Source organism: Vombatus ursinus, unplaced genomic scaffold (assembly GCF_900497805.2).
Source record: "Vombatus ursinus unplaced genomic scaffold, bare-nosed wombat genome assembly UNPS02014812.1, whole genome shotgun sequence".
NCBI lineage: Eukaryota > Metazoa > Chordata > Mammalia > Diprotodontia > Vombatidae > Vombatus > Vombatus ursinus.
Window position 1 is genome coordinate 52367247 of NW_020954590.1, and position 22488 is coordinate 52389734.

The window sequence follows — 22488 nt, forward strand, 5'->3', positions numbered from 1 at the left end:
CATTTTACAGTTGAGGAAACTGAGGCAAACAGCTGGTAAATGTCTGAGGCCGAATTAAAACTCAGGTCTTCCTGACTCTCCTGCACCACTAGCTGCTTTAGGAAGGAAAAGAAGATTTTTTTTTAACCTATGCATGTATTGTGGCCTAGTTTTAGGAGAGAGAGATTAGAACTCAGAAGCTCTAGGATTTGAATCCTGGTTTGACCCTTTCTAGCTGTATGACCATGAGCAAGTCACTTAACCTCTTAAATCAGAACGTCCCTCCATGTCTATGTTAGGGTTAATCATAGTTACACTGTATGCCTCACAGATTGTTGTAAGGATCTAATAAGATAAGGAATATGAAAATATGTGTATGTAAGCATTTTATAACTATAAAGTGCTATGGATAAGCTTTTATTATATAACCTGTATGTCTAACTTCTATTCTTTATCAGTCTATTAAATCAATCTTCTAATACTTAATGATTCTTTAAAGAAAACTGTAATCCTTGAATTTTGTTTCAGGTCTTACCAGAGAAACGAAGCTTGAAACTCCTGAAAAGTCAGAATATCAATGTAAATTGGTACATGTCTTGTCCCGAGAGTTCAGTCATTTTGCTGTCTACCACTGTCCTTGGAAATGTTCTCCAACCTTTTTATTTCCGAGTAAGCATGGCATTGTGTTATAGTTTAAAAAAAAAAAAGTTAACGATTTCTCCCCATCCCCAAATCATGTCATATTACTGAAGCACTTTGTTTCAAAGGGTGTTTGTAGTTCAATAGCAGTATGATTTTGTGCCTCTTGGGGGCATTACTCCAGCTGTGGTTTCCAGGAAAGCTTTAATTAATAATTATTTACATTCTGCTGTGAGCACAACACAGTAGCAGATGCCATAGGGAGTTGCAAAGTAAGTGAAAGACACAATTAGTTATCTGTCCTTGAGAATCTTAAAGTAAGAGTGTTAAGATATAGGAGGTTAAAAAAAAAAACTTTTCTAAAAATTATTTGTGTTTTTCTAAAATAGGCTGGAACTATGTCGAAGCTATCCAAGTTTGAAATTGAATTGCCAGCAGCACCTAAGTCAACTAAACTCAGCCTTTCTGAAAGAGATATTGCAATGGCTACAATGTATGTCTGTCTGATGAGAATTCCTTTTTATAATTGTTTCTGGTGATTTAAATTATAGAAGAAGTATACCCCGGTGCAGAGCACTCAAGTGATTTTCAGATTCTAGCCCTGCCACATAGCTAGTTTCTGCGGGTAGCATGTTCAGGAAGATACTTGCCAGCTGTGTGACCAGGACTATCACTTAACCTCTTGGAGTCTCAGTTTCCTTATCTCTAAAATGGGGATATTATTCTGTCACTACCTACCTCACAGGGTTGTTGTGAGGATCAGTTGAAAAGATGTCTATAAAGTACTTTTCAGACTTCAGAGTGCTATGTACAATGTCACCTAGGCTGTATCACTGTGGCATAGCAGAAAGAGACCAGGACTTGAGAGTTAGCCTGGCTTGGAGTAAATAAATAACGGGCTTAAAAAAGATGTGAACTCCACCAAAGTCTGATTCTGTTGCCTTATGGTGTCATGGAGGTGACCCTGTGTTCTTGAAGGCCATGACAAGGCCTGTCAAACTGGAAGAAAGTGAGTTTGGACCCAGGGGTAGGCTTAGATGTCTCTTGGCCCAGGATTGATCTCTAAATGCAGAGAGTCTCCTCACCAGGTTAGCCACAAGGCCATTTTTTTGGCCACAGAAGTTCTTGAAGATCATCTTTTGAGTTGAAGAGGGGCACAGATGCTCCCACATCGAGGAAATCATAGGTCTTTGACATTTTATGATGATTATCAATATCATCTTGATCATCATAATCATCTTGTGATTCCCTCATTCCCCTGTAAATACCACTTGTTCTTTATAAATACGGAAAATGCTATTGTCTCTTCAAAACCATTTGCTAGTCTCAGAAATTTTTTTTAAAAATATCCAAGGAGATAGGATAATTGTTCTTTTCATCATAACAATAAGTGTATCCTTTATTCTCTTGAGTCTAAATGTCATGCTTAATTTTCATAAATAAGAAAGTAAACTAAGTTCTGTAATCTGTCATGGAAGAAAACTATTCTCTATTTTAAAAAAAAAAGTCCCTACTTCCATTTGGAAAAACCACCTATCACTTAGTTGACTTCTCTTTTTTTCTCTAAGTTCTTACTATACCAAACACTCAATAATCTAAAGAAAAGTTTGTGAAATGGTGGCTTCCTAAAGTGTGAGATGTGATTGACCATGGTCTCGTTCTTCCCTGACCAGCTACGGGCAGCTCCACGTGCTCTTCCTGAGGCATCACTCCCGGACCTCAAACAGTGCTGGCGCAGAGGTTGTGCTCTATCACCTGCCTCGGTGAGGCTGGCCCTCCTCTCTACTTTGGCTTTTAAACTATAGGGAGAGAAAAAGAGTATGTTGATCTGATTTTTTATCTTTCATTGTTCCATAGAGAAGGTGTCTGTAAAAAGACCCATATATTGAAGCTGAAGAGAACAGGGAAGTTTGCATTGAATGTGGTGGATAACCTGGTGGTAGTTCATCATCAGGATACGGAGGTATGATGTGGACGCTGTGGAGACGTGAATTTAACTTGGGTTCCTGAGAGCCAGTAGTGGATTTTTTGTGCTTAAAAAAGCTTTGGACATCTGTAGTGGGTAAATAGTCCTCATTAAAAAAAAAGAAGTTATTGGGGCAGCTAGGTGGCACAGTGGATAGACCTCTGGCCCTGGAATCAGGAGGACCTGAGTTCAAATCCAGCCTCAGACACTTGACACTTAACTAGCTGTGTGACCCTGGGCAAGTCACTTAACCCCATTGCCTAGCCAAAAAAAGAAAAACAAAACAGAAAAGTTCTTTTTGCTATCCTTATGTTAAAAATGTTGACCTTACAGATGCAAATTTGGGATGAGTGGTTTGATTTCCTCCTCTATGAAGCAGAAGGAAATAATAACGATTTCATAAAATGATATACATGAGCTTTAATACATAAAATATTGTAATACAGCTATTCATAATACATAATAATACATAAAATATTGTAATACAGTTATTTAGAGTAGATGGTCATGTGAGTGGTCAAGTGACGCAGTAGTTGGGGTGCTGGACTTGAAATCAGGAAGACCTGAATTCAAATTCTGCCTCTGATACTTGCCAGCTATGACACTGGGCAAAGCACCTAACTGCTATCTGCCTCATTTTCCTTATCTGTAAAATCCTCATTTTACATAATCATAGCACCTACCTCCCTGGGGAAGTTGTGGGGATCAAATGAGATGTTTGTAAAGTGCTTTGCAAACTTTAAAGTGCCATATAAATGCCAGCTACTATTGTTGTTTATCCTTCATTCTCGAAGAGGACCATGATATCAGGAAGGTGATGCCATGACTTGTAAGTAAATTGGATTTAAGTCAGGGAGGGCTGTGGAAAGTCACTGGGTCCAGTGGCCAGATACAGATCAGGATGACTGGAGATGGCCCTGTAAATGCTAGCTACTATTAAAATGATGAAGGTCATATAATCTCATGGTTGTACTGTATTTCTGAAGTATTAAACTGTGTCATTATGAAGCAGCCTCTTCAGATTAAATATACATTTGTAGGTAATAATGATTATGAAGCAGTAGTACGCAGACTTAGCACATTAATCATGAGCTCTTAAGTCCCATTTGGTCATTGACTAATTTGGGGACTTTAAGCAAACCATTTATTCTTTATTCCCCGTTTTTCTTATTTTTAAGGTGTGCATGATAACAGCAACACTTCTTTCTTGCCAGGGATGCTGTGAATGATACACATGAGAATGCATTGAGGTCTTCAGTGGAGGATGTGTATAAATGCAAGATATATTATTTATGAGAACAATGAATAATTAAAATGAGGACTTTGGATTCTAGAAAGGCAGCAATATTCACATATTGTGGCTAATTCTTAAATCAGAAAGAGCCTGCTTAATTTGAGGGTAGGGTGCTTGTACTCATCAATGGTCTTTAAGTTTAATTGTAATAATATTCATTGAAGTGTGTCTAGGTGCTGTAGAATAATACAGGCAGCTTTCAGCTATATCTGTTTTGGTGTCAACAATCTTCTTTTTCTCTTCTTCCCACTTTAGACATCTGTAATATTTGACATCAAGTTAAGAGGAGAATTTGATGGCACAATTACCCTCCATCACCCTGTACTTCCAGCTCGATCAATACAGCCCTATCAGATTCCTATGGCAGGTAGAATTATTAAAATTCTATAGAGAAGCATTTCGTATTTGCTAAAGGTTGTGTATAGTTGTATTATAGCAGATGTTATGTGTTTACCCTGACCCTTTGGGGTGCTTATTCAAGGTAGTAATGAATAGATATGTATACATTGTCACCCTTCTTATTGGATTGGTATGAGTTTTTTTTTTCTTCTTTAAAAACAGTGGTTCTGTATTTACCAAAGTATAGTGTCTAGAATGGCCAGGTGTCAGTCTGTTTATCCCCAGTCTCTAATACTTTGTTCATTTCTTAGTGCCATGTTTTAAGAGAAACGTTGTCAATGCCAGGAGGGGGAGGGGAACTGAAACCATTTTTCATGAAGAACAATGTAGGGGAGAATGTTAGGTTTTTTATCTGGAGAAGAGAGAACTGGAGAAGCTTTCTTTTTTTTTTAAATATCATTTTTATTTCATTAAATATTTCCCAATTACATGTAAAAACCTTTTTAACATTCATTTTTTAAAAATTTTGAGTTCCAAATTCTCTCTCCCTCTGATCCCTCCCCCATCCACTAAGAAGGCTAGTGATATGTCAGTCATACATGTAAAATCATGCAAAATGTTTCCATATTAATCATATTGCAATAGAAAACACACACACGCAGAAATACCCCTACCCCCCGCAATGAGGAAAGTTTAAAAAAAGTCTGCTTCAGTCTGCATGCAGAATTCATCAGTTCTCTCTGGAGGTGGACAGCATTTTTCATCAGGGTCCTTTTGAATTAGAAGCAGGACAGCTTTCTTCAAATATTCAAAGGACTGATGTGTAGAAGAATTAAGCTTATTATTCTTTTCTTTCTGAAAATACTACCTTTTGGAGTTGCACATCTCCCTTCTGCAAGCAGATTAAATCTCAGGATGAGAAATAGCTTCCTAGTAACTAGAGCTATCCACAAGTTGAACAGAATGCCCCATGGGACAGAGTCCTCCTCGCTGGAGGTATCCACACTGAATCTGTGGTCAGCTATACTGCAGAGGGGATTCCTGCATTGGGAAGATGATTAGACTTGGTGGATCTCGAAGGTTCCTTTTATTGTCTCTGAGATCTTTTGAGTCTCCACGTTTGGAGTGTCAGACCTTCATGAGGCCAAGCTGTCCACTGTTTTCAGTGTAGCTGATTGCTCCCCACAGCTTCTCGATTTTCTAGAACACCATTTACTCTGCTAGTTTGTTGCATCTTTGGGTAACATCAAAGAGCTTTACTGTCTGCACAGTTGGACCATTAAAGGAAGTGGGAGAAGAGAAGAGTTCTGCTTTCAGGAATTGTCTTTCCCACTTCACAGAGATTTGTGTTAATGCCATATGACCAGTAAAGCTGGTGCTTTGGGTTCTTTGGCCCATGACTTAGCTGCAGGAAAAAAAGGGCATAATGAATGAAGCCAGTCTAGCTTTTTGGTGTAGTCCTTTTTAACCCATGGTCATGGGTGCTTTGTAGAGAGACAGCTTACTAAAGTGAAGAATGGGGCAGTTATTTAGATAATTCAGTCTACAGAACTCTCACTTTTGATGTCCAAATCATCTAGAATATCTGAACTTGGTTTGTCTTCATTTTCTCAGTCCTCTCCATATGTTTTGTAGGACATGTAAATGCTGATTTCTTAATCTTCCTGTATACTAAACACACCACAGCAGGTCTGAATTGTTTTCTAATGGTGGGGATAGATACATGCTAATCCATCCTCATGGGGCTCTGTTTTGCTCATGTGTCTTTAATCTTCAGTAGGTGGAATTGTGTTTTTGGGAAGCATGTTTTCAGCTTTTCTATATTTTTACTTTCAAAAATACAGGCCCTGCTTCTGTGACCAGCCAGTCTCCTGTTCCCTGTAAACTCTGTATCCTTTGAAAAGAGCAGTTGACAAAGTGACCATGGAAGTGAAGTATCTCTCTCTTTTCATCTCTCTGCCTTATCTTCCTGCTTAAATTAGCCAACATGTAACCTCCCAAAATGATATGAATCTTTGTAAAATAAAATTTTAAAAAGTGCCATTTTCTGAAAGCTGTCATTACACATGTCATTAAGGAATCCTCTTAGCTCTCTCAGGCATTTTGGAGGGGGCCTGTTTTTAAACATACACAAGGGGTAGATGTGTGATAGCTGTTAAAAGACTAAAAAAGCATTTATTAAGTGCTTACCATGTATGAGATGTGCTAAGCCCTAAGGACATAGATAAAAAATCACAACAGTCACTGCCCTCGAGGAGAGACAACATATGGGAGGGTTCTGCTTCAAGACAGCAGAAAAGGTCCAGAGGGACCAAGGGTCTAGTGGATGGCAGGTAGAAAGGCCCAGGTCTTATTAGGCTATATCAGTAGATCAGATAGCTGTGCCCAGGGGTCTGGAGTGTGTATAGTAACAGGGCAGATAATAAGACAGCCCAGAAGACTCAAGGATGCACTTGCAGAACAGACAGTGATGCCTCGTACGAGGCCATCTTACGCAAGGATTATAATTGATAACTTCCTGCTCGTCAAACACTGTGAACCCCCACATGGTGGTGGTGGTGGGTCCAGGGGGATCTGGCCCACCCACCGCTGGAGAGGGAGGGGCTCAAAATAAGCATGTATTCCTTCACTTTTTGGAACTTCCCTTGACATTCAGATTCATCATCCTGGATCGTCTTTCAGCCTGACATCATCATCAGTGCAAGTCAGGGTAGGTCAGAAGGCACAGTCTTCCGTCATAATGTGTATGAATTTCAGAAGGCAATAAGACAATGTCTAATGAATTATGTCTAGATAAAATTTTTAGAAATGTCTCGATCAATCTGTTTTACTTCATTGGGAAATCTTAATGAAGTTTTTACAGAGTGACCTTATTAGAGTAATAGTAGTAGAAGAGATACCAAAATATGTTATTTGGGATTAGTGTTATTTATTAAGGACCTTTTTCAACTCTCCAGGCTCTTCCCTGGAAAGTGTTCGATAAGTGATGGGAAATCAACGCTATGATTGATTGAGTACTGCCCAGCCCCCTGCGTTGGAAAAAAGGCATCAGTAGTATACAGAGTGTAGAAGCATTCAGTCCTGTTGACCTTTCTCTAGTCTCTTGGTTGACCTAGTTTTAGGAGTTTTCAAAACATTCAGAAGTAGGTCAGATGTGCTGTGTTAAAATTTAAACCCTAAGGTCAATAGGTATTGTTCGGAATAACTGAGATTGCTCTTTCAATGACAAAAAAAACATGGTTATCGTTGTTATTTTGAGGATTTGTCACAAGAATTCAATGAGATCTGGTTATGTGTTTGTTGTGTTAGCTCTGGTTTGGATCAAATTGTTAAACCTACTGCTTCTTAAATCTAGGTTACCTCTGGACTCTTCAGGTAAAACTTCAGCCTGTAGTAAATCTCTTGCTAGATAAAGGAAGGCTGATGGACTTTCTTCTCCAGAGAAAGGATTGCAAGATGGTCATTTTGTCTGTCTGTTCACAGAGTAAGTTTGTGCTTACTAATTTCTTTAAAGGCTTTAAAGTCAAGAACAAATACTGCCTACTGTGTGCAGGGAATTGTATTCTGCAACACAGTTGCTGTCCTTGAGAATTTCTAATTGTGTGCATATGACATCTGTACAAATAATTATAATAGAAATGAATATTACTAAGTACATTGGAGAGTAAGGTAGTTTGGCATAAGATATTTGAGGATAGAAAAATAATTTGTCTTAGGGATGTGGGAAGGCTTGCTTGAGTTGGGCCTTGAATAGAAAGAGCTTCAAAAGCCAGAGATAGGGAGGGTAGACTGTTCTGTGCATGGAGAGCAGCATGAATAAATGCCAGGGGTGGGAGGCTAAGATGAGGTTGGGGAACAACAGCAAATGGTCCACTTTGCATAGAACATTGAAGGGGAGTCTTATCACAAAAAGACTTTCAAGGAAAATTAGACCCAGAATGCGGAAGGGCCTGCAAGTGATAGGGAATCCTTATTGTAGAGTAGAAAAATTGGAAAAGCTGATGAATTCAGGTTTGGATGTGGATTGTGTGAGATGTTGGTAGGACATCCATTAGTATCCATTTTTGTTTTCCCAGGGTTGAGGTTTTTGCCACCTGCCGCCTGTATTTGGGTACTGGGCCACATTTTTGTACCTTGTCACCTCTTGGCAATAAAGGTACAGAAGAGACTCCCCAGAAGTATTTGGTCTTAGAGTAGTTAAACAGGCATTAACTGGAATGGTTCCAGACTGAGAACAGTAAGGAAACCCTGAATCTGGTCACGTTTGCCTATAGTGAATAGAGCTGTTACTCAGCTCTAAAGCAGTAAGACTGTTTTTAAGACATTCTGGATGAAGATAATTATACTGGAGCCACCCCTTGCAATGTGATTGAATGAATGTTATCCAGGCATCTTCTCTGGATTATATTTCAGCTATCTACTCTATTTGCCATTAGGAGATTTGAGAATTTAAAAATATATCATGAGTGGGAGTGGTCTTTAAGATTAGATTTTTATTAATTTTGTTTATAGAGTTTACATGTGTATGAATGTTGCATTTCTTCTAGTGTTAAGTGAATCAGACAGAGGAACATTACCTGTGATTGCCACTGTTTTTGATAAACTCAATCATGAATATAAAAAATATTTGGAAGCTGAGCAGAGTTACACAATGGTAAGTTTTTTATACTATGGTGAAGAGATTTCCCCTATTAAATATGGCCATGTCTAATTTAAATAAAATTCACATGAGTTAATAGTTTTTAAATGTAATATTTAATCTTATTTAAATTAATGAAATGCCTACAATTACATTGACTTTTCTGGTCCAAATGTTACAGTTAGGTTGTTGGACTACATGCCATCTTACTTTATGTAAAAATATGTGATTCTGTATCGAAACCAAAAGGGAAAGCTATTATTGATAATAATAGTCTAGGGAGGCTGAAACACCTAAGTATTTAAATTAGTTCAATTTATTTTATTTCAAATATATTTGTGATTTTTTGCATACTGTCTTCCACCAAAATAAAAGTTGTAACAATAAACTAAACTACTATTCTTATCATCCAAACTGGAGAGTTATGAGCCTGGCACATCATAGATCCTTGAAATATTGAAGTGGATCTCATTTTATTTAGTAACCTCTCCCCCTCTAGATTTTTTATATAGTTATATATTATTCCAATTTTATAGAACATGAAGCTGAGATTTTGATTCTTTTATTATAGCATGCCTCTATCTTGCACGGCCAGAATGGACGGATATTTGATAAATTAGAAAAGAAAATGTCACCTTTTTCTCCTCACTCCTATTTTCAGTTGATAGTCTATTAAAATAAAAGATCCATCACAGAATTTAATATCCTGTTGTTGTGATCGATAATAGCTAGAAGGCTGTCTTTTTCCATTTACTTGTTAATTTGAGAGAAATGTCTTAACAAATTTACTTTAATAGCACATTTATATTGTGTATTTTTTTTACACCAGCTTTCACTGATGTTTCTTCTCAAAGCCCTAGTGTTCTTTCTTTTGTAGAAATTGTAGTTGCTATGTGTATCCTCTTTAAATTTATTTTTATTTTTATTTGTTTTAATTAATTAATTTATTTATTAAGGCATGGTCAGGTGAAAGCAGGATCTCAGAGTACCCATACATATTCCTCTGCCTAGTGTGACCTATCTCCTTATGGTGTCTTCTAAACTCCTTCTTTACTTGACAAAGGGTCAGACAGTTGACACTTTCCAGTTGTTTGAGTGAGATCATGAAAGGGACTTCCCATCCTTTACTTGGCTCCAGACATTGCAAGTGTTTCCCAGTAGGTTGTATTGAGGGGCAACTTTCTGTTCTGAATAGTGTAAGACACCTTTCCCTGGCTTCGAAACTGTGATCCCCAATAAGTCAAGTGAACTGGAAGGAAGAGATGGCTTTCTGTCTATTAAAAGGATGACATTTCTTTGATTCACAACTGACTCCATTGGCAGAGCTTGTAACGGATGACTGAATGAATAAATGAATGAAAATCACTTTTGAGCTTACTAAAGAAATGGAGGAACAAATACAAGAATGGAGAGAGTCCCTCACAGAGTTTACATTCTAATACAGGAGACAACACATATGAAAGAGCGGTGGTCAAGGGAAGAGAGTTGTAGTCTGTGAAGTCCAAAAAGACAAGTGGGACGATAGGACAGTCCACAGCTCTACCCTTTCCGGAGGCAATGTTAGTGTTGATTTGGTTGGGGCTGGACAGTAAGCATGCTTTGGCCAGGCAGAAAATGGTCAGGGAGAAGATGAGAACACATGGTCTTAAGGATGACAGAACCCAGTGACTCTAACTGGTCCAGTTTGGAGTGTGGACCAGTGGTAGCGGCAGAGCAGAAAGGAAAAAATAGAAACAATATTACACCGCTCCCTGGGGAAGAAGAAGTGGAGATCAGGGCAGCGGCCTCGGGAGTTTAGCTTATTCCATATATATTTGTTATCGAATTGATCCTTTCCCCTATGGCCTGTGTGCTGACAATTCCTTCTTGGTCAGAGTTGTGAATTTATTTTGAGTGTGCTGTGTATGGAAAAACGTGGAAAAATGCCCAGAACCACCAACAAATGTGAAGTGCAGGCAGGATCAACAGGAGCCGAGAATGCAGGGAGTGCCTGCCTCCCTCTCCCATCAGCCATGGGAACATCTTCCTCTCCAGGACAAGAAGGCTCCACCAGCCCCAGCCATCCTCAGGTCCCCTGCCTTGTTGTGCCTGTAGCTGGTAGGATAAAACTCCATTGGACTCTGAAGAGGGCAGCAGGTGCTTCAGCTACTTCCCTGAAGACTAGTTTTTAACATCGATTTCAAAGTCAAGGAAATCAAGGTTTCCAAGATGCTCCTCGACTGACGTCAGTGACTCCAGTGGGGCTGTCTTGGTTCGTTCCAAACAGCGGCTTTCTTAAAAGCCACTCTCAGCAACTGCATTCATAACAAGAGGCTGCTTCCAGAAAAAGGGGGCAGGTGGGAGTGATGTACAGAGTCTTTGCTCTTCCCAAACCTCTAAGGTCAGATGAAGCCAGCTATGGGCCTTCACTCATGTCTAAAATGAAATTCTGTGTACAAAGTCTTCCTTTCTCAGTGAACACAGGTTAGGGGTGGTCAGCCCTGAGGAGAACCCACAGGGATGAGTCTCTTCTTATAGCTGCCTTTGGGGGAGGGTCACTGCTAGTCTCCTGCCTTGTCATTGCTGACTTTCTCGCCTCCACCCAGACAGCCAGGACAAGGCAACTTGGACAAACTGTTGATGCTATGTTTCCCGTATCTTCCCAGTCAAAAGTGAAATCAGTCTTCAGGGCTGCTTCTCTTCATGTTTCTCTTGAGTCTTGTATCTAAAAGTCAGATTTTCTATTCAGCTCTGGTCTTTTCATCAAGAATGCTTGAAAGTCCTCTATTTTACCGAATGTCCATTTTTTTCCCCTGAAGGATTATGCTCAGTTTTGCTGGGTAGATGATTCTTGGTTGTAATCCTATCTCTTTTGCCCTCTGGATTATTATATTCCAAGCCTTGTGGTCCCTTAACGTAGAAGCTGTCAAATCTTGTGTTATCCTGATTGTGTTTCAGCAATACTTAAATTATTTTTTTCTGACTGCTTGCAATATTTTCTTCTTGACCTGGGAACTCTGGAATTTGGCTACAATATTCCTAGGAGTTTTCCTTTGGGGATCTCTTTCAGGAGGTGATCGGTGGATTCTTTCAATTTCTATTTTGCCCTCTGGTTCTAAAATATCAGGGCAGTTTTCCTTGATAATTTCTTGAAAGATGATGTCTAGGCTCTTTTTTTGATCATGGCTTTCAGATAGTCCAATAATTTTTTAAATTATCTCTCCTGGTTCTATTTTCCAGGTCAGTTGTTTTTCCAATGAGATATTTCACATTGTTTTCTATTTTTTCATTCTTTTGAATTTGTTTTACAGTGTCTTGATTTCTCATAAAGTCACTAGCTTCCAATTGCTCCATTCTAATTTTTAAGGAAGTATTTTCTTCAGTAAGCTTTTGGACTTCCTTTTCCATTTGGCCAATTTTGCTTTTTTTTTTTTTGTAGTTTTTAGGCAGTTGGGGTTAAGTGACTTGCCCAGGGTCACACAGCTAGTAAGTGTCAAGTGTTTGATCTGAGGGCAGATTTGAACTCAGGTCCTCCTGACTTCAGGGCCAGTGCTCTATCCACTGTGCCACCTAGCTGCCCCCAGTTTTGCTTTTTAAGGCATTCTTCTCCTCATTGGCTTTTTGGACCTCTTTTGCCATTTGGCTTATGCTATTTTTTAAGGTGTTATATTCTTCAATATTTTTTTGGGTCTCCTTTAGCAAGCTGCTGACTTGTTTTTCATGATTTTCTTGCATAACTCTCGGTTATTCCTCTACTTCTCTTCTCAGAATCCTTTTTGAGCTCTTCTATGGCCTGGGACCAATTCATATTTTTCTTGGAGGCTTTGGATGTAGGAACTTTGACTTTGTTGTCTTATTCTGGTTATATGTTTTGATCTTCTTTGTTACCAGAGAAAGATTCTGTGGTCTGACTTTTTTTGCAAGATTTGGTCATGATCCCAGCCAATTACTTGAGTTTTAAACTCTTTGTTTAAGGTAGGGATCTGTTTCCAGTGTGGAGAATGTGCTGTCCCAAGCTTCAGGAGTTTTGTGTCGCTGTTTTTAGAGATACTTCTAGGGAACTGTAAATTTCCAGTTCTTTTAAGGTGCTATGATCAAGGGCGAGGTGTTTACTCATTTCCTGGCCCGTGTTCTGGTCTATGAGTGACCATAAGCACTCTTTTCTGTCTTGGAACTGTGAGGAGAATTTCCTCTCCACAGTCACTACAAGCTCCACCATGCCAGTGCTCCACTTTGCCCCAGGACTGCCACCCAGAACTGTGACCCAGATCCAGGCATGGGTAAAGCAAGAGAATCCTGCACTAGCAAAGAGATCCCTGCAGTCCACCTTTGATCAGCCACTCGTCTCCCCCTCAATCTGGGCTGGAAGCTCTGGAGGCAGTCGCCGCTCCGAGGCTGGGCGTGGGGACTGGGGCTGGGACCAGGACGGTGCTTCTCTCTCATCGCAGACACAGACTTTTCCTACTGACCTTCTAAGTTGTCTTTGGCGTTCATGGGTTGAGAAGTCTGGAAACCACCACAGCTGCCTGTGATTCAGTCCTCTGAGGCCTGCTCCAGGTTTGCTGCGACCTGTGCGCCCAATGCCAAACTGTGCTCCTCTCCCCACCTGGCGAGATATACCTTTCTGATCAACCATCTAGGTTATCTTGGGCTGGATATTTGTTTCACTCTGTCTTTTTGTGGGTTCTACTGCTTTAGAATTTGTTTAGAGCCATTTTTTACAGGTATTTGGAGGGGTTTGGGGGAGAGCTCAAGCAAGTCACTTCTTTTACTCTGCCATCTTGGCTCCACCCCCAAAATATTTTTATTTTTATATTTTGTATTTTTCAGATAAATATTCTCTTCAGATTATTTAACCCAGTTTATAATTTTGAAGCAGTTTACCTTCTGTGTAGATGGAATTGTTTGCTGCAAATACTACTCATTTTACAAAGCACTTCAAGGATTGCAGAGTGCTTTCGTCACAACAACCCTTTGGGATAAATAATCCAAGTTTCTCATCCTCATTTTACAGATGAAGAAACTGAGGCCCAGAGAGGTTAAATAGCTTGCTTATGGTCACATGAGTCACATTAATAAGTGAGTGTCTGAGAGCACACCAGGGGAAAGGACTAGTATGAGGCTGCAAGTGGCGCCAGATGGCCCAATACAAAGTGTGTCGTCACCCCCGCCCCCGCATATAGGACTCTTAGTCCAGTGCCTGGCGAAGTCTGGCCCAGAGAAGTTAGCTGAGGCATTGAGGGGCGCCTCCCGTGTTGTAGTTTCACAGTATCTTCTTGTTCTCTTCTTTGAGTCTCGTGGACATTAAAGACAAAAACACTTTGAAGTAACTGGTGTCACTTAAAGGAAGTTTCCTTTTGTTTCTTCACCCATCTTAGTGTCATACTCCCTATTTTTGGCTACAGAAATCTTAGCCTGTATTGTGAGTAAATTCTTTCCCTCTGTTCTTCCTAAGGAAGATGTTAAAGAAATCTCTGTAAAGGAGAGAGCAGGAACAACTTTCACAATGAAACTCCAAAGCTCCTTTCTCAGAGGGTTTCTTCCAGTCCTCACCACAAAGTCACCAGACAATTCTCCTTTTTCCCCAGGGGACTTTGAATGCCTTCCTCTTTTCTTTCTTCTGGACTGTCTGGGCCAGGCATCAGCAACTTCTTTCCATAAGACAAAGAGTTTTAAAACTTAATTAGGCTATTCACATGAATTGACACTCCTACATAGAAACAGACCTGTTGTTATTTAAGCCATCTCTTTTTCTGGGCCTGCAGGCTAGTTCTAGATAAAATTGGTTTTTCTTTTAGTGAATTTAGGCCTCATGATCTTAAACGGTTGCTCTAGTTTCTTCTTTTTAAAAAACTTTTTTTTTCTTTATAAAAATTTAGTTTTTCTTTTTCCCACCACCCCCACGTCCATTGAAAAAGAATGAAAAAACAATTGTGACAAATAGGATTAATAGTCAGGCAAAACAAGTTCAATTCGTTTGCCAAGTCCAAAAAAAATATGTCTCATGCACCAAGTCCATCACCTCTTTGTCAGGAGGTGGGTGGCTTGTTTCTTCATGAATCCTCTGGAATTATGGTTGGTCATTGCATTGATCAGAGTTCTTGAGTCTTATTTTTTTTTTGTTTGTTTTTTGGTGAGGCAGTCAGGGTGAAGTGACTTGCCCAGGGTCACACAGCTAGTAAGTGTCATGTGTCTGAGGCTGGAGTCTTGTTTTCAAGTCCTGAGGTGTGTTCCCTTTGGGGCAGGGACTGACTTTTGCCTTTCTTTGTATCCCCATCGCTTAGCACAGTGTCTGTTTTTGAGTGATTCTTTGTAATTAGTCATCTGTATAGCCCTAGGGACTAAGCTTCCCTTTCTGGTTTCAGAGCTAGCTTGTATCTTCCACCAACTTTGAGCTTCCTGTGGTCATTAAGACAAAGTCTACACAGCTGAAGAGACCCCTGGGTCTAAATAACTGTTGGAGGGGAAAGAACAGGACTAGATAATTGGGATAGACTTGGTACTCTTCCCACTTCTAACATTGACTCAGTGTGCATGTGTGATGTTGGTCAAATATCTCCCTGGCCTCTGTTTGCTTATCTGCAAAATGAGTGGATTAAAATAGTTAATCTATAAGATCTCTTCTTTCTCTGACAATTTATGATGGATTTTCTTATTATCCAGCTCCCAAGTCAATCTGCTTCCTTCCATTGACAGATAGATGAGTCAGCTTACTCAAGGCAAATGAATATCCAAAGTCCCATCTTAGGTTTACAGTATTGTAATACAGTAAGTCAGTCAATGAGCATTAACTAAGAACCTACTATGTGCCAGACACTGGTACTACAAAGACAAAAATGAAATGGAATTACATTCTATTGGGGAAACATACATAAGCCGCTGGGGGGAAATCTGGGAAGACTTCACAGAGGTCTTGCTGGAGCAGTTTGATGGAACTGAGGATAGGAAACAGGGGTTAGGGGAAAGTTCACCAGGCTGGGGGAGGGGAATGGTCAGTGCTAATGCAGTATATGGTGTCATGTGAAAACAGCAAGGCCAGTTTGACTACACCACAGAACAGAGGAAGCGGGTATAATACGACTAAAAATGGTGGCTGGGTACAAATTGTGAAGAGCTTTAAAGGCCAAATAGAGGGGCTTAGATTTGAACTTAGGGGCATTTGGGAAACATTGGAGTTTATGGAGTATAGGGAGGCGACACAGTCAGACCTGCATTTTCAGAAAATCACTTTAGCAGCCATGTAGTTTGGAGAGGGTGAGCGAGAGGCTGGAGGCCATGGAAGAGGGTATTGCATTAGTCCAGGTGAGAGGTGCTGAGGAACTTGGGTCATGGCTGTGCAAGCAGAAATGGGCAAATGTGAGAACTGTCATGGAGACAAATGATAGGCGGTGGCAGCGAGTCAGGCTATGTAGGATGAAGGAGAGTAACAAGGGTAATGGCTAAGATTGCAAACCTGGAGAGGAATAGGGGAATTTGGAATTGTGGTCGGGGTGGGGATTGAGTTCTGGTTTGGACACATGTACCTATGGGACATCCATTCTGAAATCTGTAGTAGGCAGTAGATGTGCAAATGGAGCTCAAGATAGATCTGGGAAATAGATACATAGAGATAATTGAACCCATGGGAGAGCGGATGAGGTCACTGAGCGAGAAGAAAAGTGAGCTCACGACAGAGCCTTAGGGTACGTCCACAGTTATAAGGGGCAGTGTGGATGATGAACCAGCAAAGCAGTCATGAGGGTAGGAGAAAAGAGAGCAGATGTCAGCACAAGTAGCTCCCCAACATGGTTTTTTCAGTGGTTTCATTAGAATTCCTAGTCCCAAAATCTTTTCAGAAGGAGAATATACGTAATAGCAAATGCACAAGTTTTTCTGGTGCTAATTGACAAAATAAGATGAGGGCCACCCAAAAGAAGGAAGTCTGAGGTCAAATTATGAAGCTTGGTCAAAATGTTACTAGTAGCCGCAGTGCTGGGGGAGTGTTAGAGAGTCAGGTTATCCTCATCAAAAGGTCAGATCAAAGCACTTAAAATAGAACCTCCTTGGAGGAAAAGGAAATGCAGCTTCAATGAGGGGATGTCCGGTGAGGGGAGTTAGTGTGATCTGATCGACATGGAAGGCCTGTGCTGAGGTGCCACCTGAGACATGGGCTCAGTAGGAGGGAAGGAGACCATGAGACATGGTAATGTAGCACCAGCTCCAGGCTAGGAATGATTTTACTCCATATTTATATTAACTACCTAGAAGTGAAGCCCACACTGAAATCTTCAGGTTTATAGACATTGCTGCTGAGGCAGTAATTCAGACTTTGGAGTGTGGTTGTGAAACAATGAGACCTCATAACCCACACATGGAAACCTGCCTCATGACTTAATGTCTTACATTCTTCCTCTGCAGTCTCTCACATTCATTCCCACCTTCTGTTTTCGCTGCCTTAGAACAAACAAGTCCTCTTTGCTTCTCACTGGCCTGTTGTAGTAGGCTCCTAAAGTAGGTCTTTGCACCATCTACCTCCTTTCCTTCCCACTTCCACCAAATTTACCTTTTTTATCTGTAGTTTAGATACAATTTTATCTTTAGCCCGGAGTGCTTCATCAGTTCCTCCCTGCCTACATAGGGAATAGGGACGACTTGTAATTTGTTGGTACAGGGTACTCTCCGGTCAAGGAGACTCCTCTACCAATGGAGGTTGGCACCTTCTCTGCTTTGAGTTGCCTGGAGTAATGAGGGGTTAAAGTAACTTGCCCAGGATCACAGAGTCAATATGCATCAGAAGCAAGACTGAAGTCTGGTCTGCCTGGCTTTAACAAAGCCAGTTGTCTCCTGTGTCTTGCTGCTTACATACAAAATATCAATGTGTGCCTGGTATTCCAGGCCCTGCACTCTGGCACTAACCTACCTTTCCAACCTTACCTCATACCCTTACTGTGTGTTCTAGCTAAACCTGATGGCCATTGTCCACAAAACTTTCAGTGATCCAGTCAGTACTGCGTGACCTTGCCCCTGGACCTCCCATTTTCCTAATTTTTTTTTTTTTTTTGGTTTTTGGTGAGGCAGTTGGAATTAAGTGACTTGCCCAGGGTCACAAAGCTAGTAAGTGTCAAGTGTTTGAGGTCGGATTTGAAATCAGGTACTCCAGACTCCAAGGCCGGGGCTCTATCTACTGTGCCACCTAGCTGCCCCGCCTACAGTATTTTTATGATAGTCCTCTACCACAGTATGAGTGACCTTAGGAAGGGTAGGAAAGCTTAACTACACTTTGGGCCTAAGGCTTGCTTTCTGAAATCTTTACCCAGCCATACAGTTCTGGAGCTGGAAGGAACCTCAAAGGTCATCTAGTTCAACCCTCTCATGAAGAAGCAGTGTCAGGGAAGCTCAGTGACTCGCTCAGTGTCCCACAGCCAAGAAGACTGACTGGAAGGAGGATAGAAGCCTGGCAGGCACTTCCTCCTGGCTCTGACTCCAGCCCTCTTCCTAGTGCACCAGGCTGCCCGGCATACTGTCCTATCTCTGCATCTTGAGCTTGCTCTGAACTCGTGGGCTGGTTGTCAACTATTCTCTTCCTTCTACTTTAGGTAGTGGAGACAGGGCAGAGCCGAAGCAATCCCCTCCTAAAAAGACCTGTTCGGACCCAGGCTGTTATTGATCAGTCTGATATGTACACTCATGTTCTCTCAGTATTCACAGAAAAGAAGGTTGGTAAAGAAATTTTTCATTTAGTTTATCCATTGCTCAGTGAATAGTATTTCAGGAAATAAAAGAATTAAGTTGGTAGTATAACTCATGTTTCTAATACCTTGAGTTAATCATGAGAAAGAATCTAGAGTGGTTTTCCTGTACAAGGTGATTTAGCAGAACCCAAAAAGTAGTCCCCTGACAAAATGGTCACCTGTGTCATCCACTCTGAGGGGTGGGGGGAATGGAACTAGAGGGTCATGATCAATAACCTTGATAGCAAAATCAGATTTTAATTGACAGAACCCAATGAACAAGATGACACTATTGACTTTCTCCTTATTTTACTGTGATCCAGACCTATAATTTTATAGCTCTCCCTTAGTTCTATTAACATGAAATCCACATTAGTAAATTTTTGTTCTTGTTTCTAGGAGATGCCGCATAAGTTTGTGATAGCAGTCCTAATGGAATATATTCGCTCTCTCAACCAGTTTCAGATCCCTGTTCAGGTATTTTTAAAGCAATATTTATTGCCAAATTTTTAAAAATAATTTTGTAACTTTAAGTGTCACATTTAAAATTTAAGACTGTTAGTCTTAAATAGTCTTTTTCTCTTTTAATCTCCCTTCTGGATATACTAAAGGAGCATCAAACATGCCTCAAGAATGCTAAGACCAACTCCCCTAAAAAGAACAGGGCGTTCTCCCCCTCTCTTGTAGTCATTGCCCTGCACAAGGTGAGGCAAAACAGCCTGTAACCTTTTTCTCTTCCTCAGCATTACCTACATGAACTTGTCATCAAGACACTGGTTCAACACAACCTCTTTTACATGCTCCATCAGTTCCTGCAGTACCATGTCCTCAGTGACTCAAAGCCTTTGGTAGGTGTCATATAACCTAATTTCTTTATTGTTAACTTTTTTTTTTTTTTGGCGGCTAGGCAATGGGGTTAAGTGACTTGCCCAGGGTCACACAGCTAGTACGTGTTATGTGTCTGAAGCTGGATTTGAACTCAGGTCCTCCTGAGTCCAGGGCCAGTGCTCTATCCACTGTGCCACCTAGCTGCCCCTATTGTTAACTTTTGATTTCAAGTATTTCTTAGTCACATTTGTGTTTTTCTTTAAAGTTGAAAATTATCTGAAAAACTCTCTTCCAGGCTTGTCTGTTGTTGTCCCTAGAGAGTATTTATCCCCCTGCTCATCAGTTGTCTCTGGACATGCTGAAGGTAAGGGTGACTGTGCTGTGTCAGTCAGTGCTGTGGGGAGTTTCTAGCGGGGAATCAGATCTGCTTGTATTTCTACCATCTCTTTTCTCCTTTCAGAGGCTTTCCACGGCCAATGATGAAATAGTAGAAGTTCTTCTTTCTAAGCACCAGGTGTTAGCTGCCTTAAGGTTTATCCGAGGTATTGGGGGACATGACAACATCTCTGCTCGAAAGTTTCTGGATGCTGCAAAACAAACTGAAGATAATATGCTTTTCTATACCATATTCCGCTTTTTTGAACAGCGAAATCAGCGTTTACGAGGGAGCCCAAATTTCACGCCAGGTGAGTAATGAAGAGCAACAGAATTTGAAAACTCTGGGTTTTGGTTTTTGTTTCTAAGTAGCTGGTTGAGAAGTTATATATACATCATGCCTCTTAATAAAAGAAAAAAGGCCTCCTTGAAAATTAATTAGTAGCCAAGTTTTAGTCCTATTCTCTTATGAGAGAACACAGTCTCCATCCAACAAATCTATCCAAGGCTTAGCCAGTAATTCACTTAAAAAAAAAAAAAGATTCTAATCTAATAAAGAGCTTATAAGGAGAACTGAATAATGGATTTTTTTTTTTAATGGGCCCAAGAAATTCAGCTAGACTTGAGATTACCCATTATGGCAAAACACCTAGATATGAAGAACCTAAAGAAGATAGTTAAAATAGCAAATTATATGGTGGTCTGTTTCCTTAGTTCTAATTGATTGCTCAAACTTCATCCCATTTCCTTTAGTTCCATACTCAGTGGTAAACAGCTTCTCAGTACTCTCATACCAAACTGAAAGCTCTCTTTTCTCTAGGTCCTTTAACATTTCAGACTCTTAGCTTCTGTTAGTTCACAAGCCTGTGAGCCTTTGATCAGCAACAGCATTCTAGGTTAATTTCTGAAAACTAACTGTGTAGGCCTTCATTCTTTTCTAAGATGGATAAAGTAGTCGAAGACTTTACTTTTACTTGCAAGTCAAGGCACAAAGTTAAAAACAAGCGTGCTTTTTCGGTGGTGATAGGTTAAGTCTTGCATTTCTCCTTTCCTCTCCAAGTAGAAAAGAAGGGTTATATACTTATCTAATTGTCTCTCTTTACTGACAGGAGGTTTTTATATTAAGTAGTTGTGAAGTTACGGTAAAGATACTAGTGTCTTGTAGAGAAAAGGAAGCTCAAAGCCTAAGAAAAACATAGCATTTTATTAAAGAAAATAAGTTAAAACCCCTCATACATATGTACCAACTGCAAGTGTTCATTCTAGGCTCATTTTTCCCCATCTATTTTTAATCTGTGAAATTCCTTTAAATAGTGACCTAACAGACTTTATTTTATTTTCCTTTACAGGAGAACACTGTGATGAACATGTTGCTTTTTTCAAACAGGTTTTTGGAGACCAAGCTCTAATGAAGCCTACAACTTTTTGAAGTCATTTGCTAGTTTTTACAAAAATTGTACAAAGTTAATTTATTGCATTAATAAAGCTCTTTGAACTATAAAATGTTATAAAGTATATATATGTATATATATATATATATATACACACATATATATATATATACACACACACACAATATTCTGGAAGGTTACTAAAAATATGGTACAGAATCTGTTTGAATGGCTTTTTCCCTAAAAGTAGAGAGAGAAAAAAACTGCATTGATTTGCTTTTTCTTTAAAAAAAAAAAAAAGAAAGAAAGAAAGAAAAAAGAAGTGGCAGTGAGCAGTCTATTTTCTCATACCCACCAATATTGGCCATCACTTTTGGCTTGCTGAGAAGTTAGATGTTTCTTCTAGCTTCTTCAAAGTGTCTCAATGTCCTATTGATGCACTCAGATTTAGTAATGCTGCTTCACCAGTCCAAGTTGAGCATTCCTGAGTTTAAAAACCATATCTGAAGCTGTTGGTGTTAAATAGTGGTGGTATTCAGTGATGTTCAGTGCACAAACTAGTCACGCGGACACCACAGTTCCCAGAACATCATGACTGTCCCATGCTGAACCACATGACCTTTCAGCCGCCCAAAGGACTAGAAGTTGAGGAGCCGTTCTCGTTCAGTTCCTTTGTTTCGTTCTTGAGCAGCCTGACTTTTAGCTTTATTTACTGATGGCCCTGTAGGGGGAGGAAAATAAGTAAGTTACTGGTTTTTCCCCATTGTCATCAACTGAGTGTTTCTTCTTAGCAGAACCATTTTAATAATAAAAGGTAGGTGCTACTATTATCCCCATTTTACAGATGAGGAAAGTGAAGCAAAAAGAGGTGAAGTGACTTGCTCAGGATCACTAGTAAGTGTCTTGAGGCCAGATTTAAACTTGTGTTTCCCTGACTGCAGGCTGAGTTTCCTCTCCTGCACTACCAACTATTGAATGCTAAGGCTGAAGGGTTCTGAGTTGACCAATTTCATCTCTTGTTTTCCCTGGTCACTAGGCAGTTAAATGTAACCTCACATAGAAGGTGAAGAACATGTCAGTAGAAGAAAATTGTCTTCCAGCCTCATTTCAGTCTTTAGGAAAATGCTATCAAGTAAACTAGTAATCTTCCTTTTTATCCTCTTCACTCATGCTTTGCTGAGGCTGGTTCACACAGGGATTTGGTCCAGACTCATAGCTGACTCAGTTTAAGCCCCTATATCTGAAAACAGTTAAAGGTAGGGGTAATGAGGCCTCTACTTCAGTGTTCTTATTCTCATCCCCAAAAAGTAAAGCTAATTTACCAGTACAGCATTTGTTAACACCATGAA

At 40.1% G+C, this 22488-nt stretch overlaps 2 protein-coding genes across 4 annotated transcripts in view; one reads left to right on the forward strand and one right to left on the reverse strand.

The window, feature by feature from the left end:
• Window positions 1-21251, forward strand: part of LOC114053732 (regulator of MON1-CCZ1 complex) — a 33041-nt gene extending 11790 nt beyond the window's left edge. For both annotated transcript variants that reach the window (XM_027876864.1, XM_027876865.1), the window contains 15 exons: window positions 508-648; window positions 1008-1111; window positions 2292-2381; window positions 2476-2581; window positions 4134-4245; window positions 6062-6106; window positions 6874-6927; window positions 7573-7701; window positions 8765-8871; window positions 18411-18530; window positions 18945-19022; window positions 19289-19393; window positions 19669-19737; window positions 19834-20059; window positions 21098-21251. In XM_027876864.1, coding sequence (XP_027732665.1) covers window positions 508-648; window positions 1008-1111; window positions 2292-2381; window positions 2476-2581; window positions 4134-4245; window positions 6062-6106; window positions 6874-6927; window positions 7573-7701; window positions 8765-8871; window positions 18411-18530; window positions 18945-19022; window positions 19289-19393; window positions 19669-19737; window positions 19834-20059; window positions 21098-21177 — 1566 coding nt within the window. In that variant the 3' untranslated portion in view covers window positions 21178-21251. The remainder of the gene's footprint in view (window positions 1-507; window positions 649-1007; window positions 1112-2291; window positions 2382-2475; window positions 2582-4133; window positions 4246-6061; window positions 6107-6873; window positions 6928-7572; window positions 7702-8764; window positions 8872-18410; window positions 18531-18944; window positions 19023-19288; window positions 19394-19668; window positions 19738-19833; window positions 20060-21097) is intronic.
• A 71-nt stretch (window positions 21252-21322) lies between these two features.
• Window positions 21323-22488, reverse strand: part of LOC114053731 (NPC intracellular cholesterol transporter 1) — a 51574-nt gene continuing 50408 nt past the window's right edge. For both annotated transcript variants that reach the window (XM_027876863.1, XM_027876862.1), the window contains exon 25: window positions 21323-21860. In XM_027876863.1, the coding sequence (XP_027732664.1) occupies window positions 21778-21860 (83 nt within the window). In that variant the 3' untranslated portion in view covers window positions 21323-21777. The remainder of the gene's footprint in view (window positions 21861-22488) is intronic.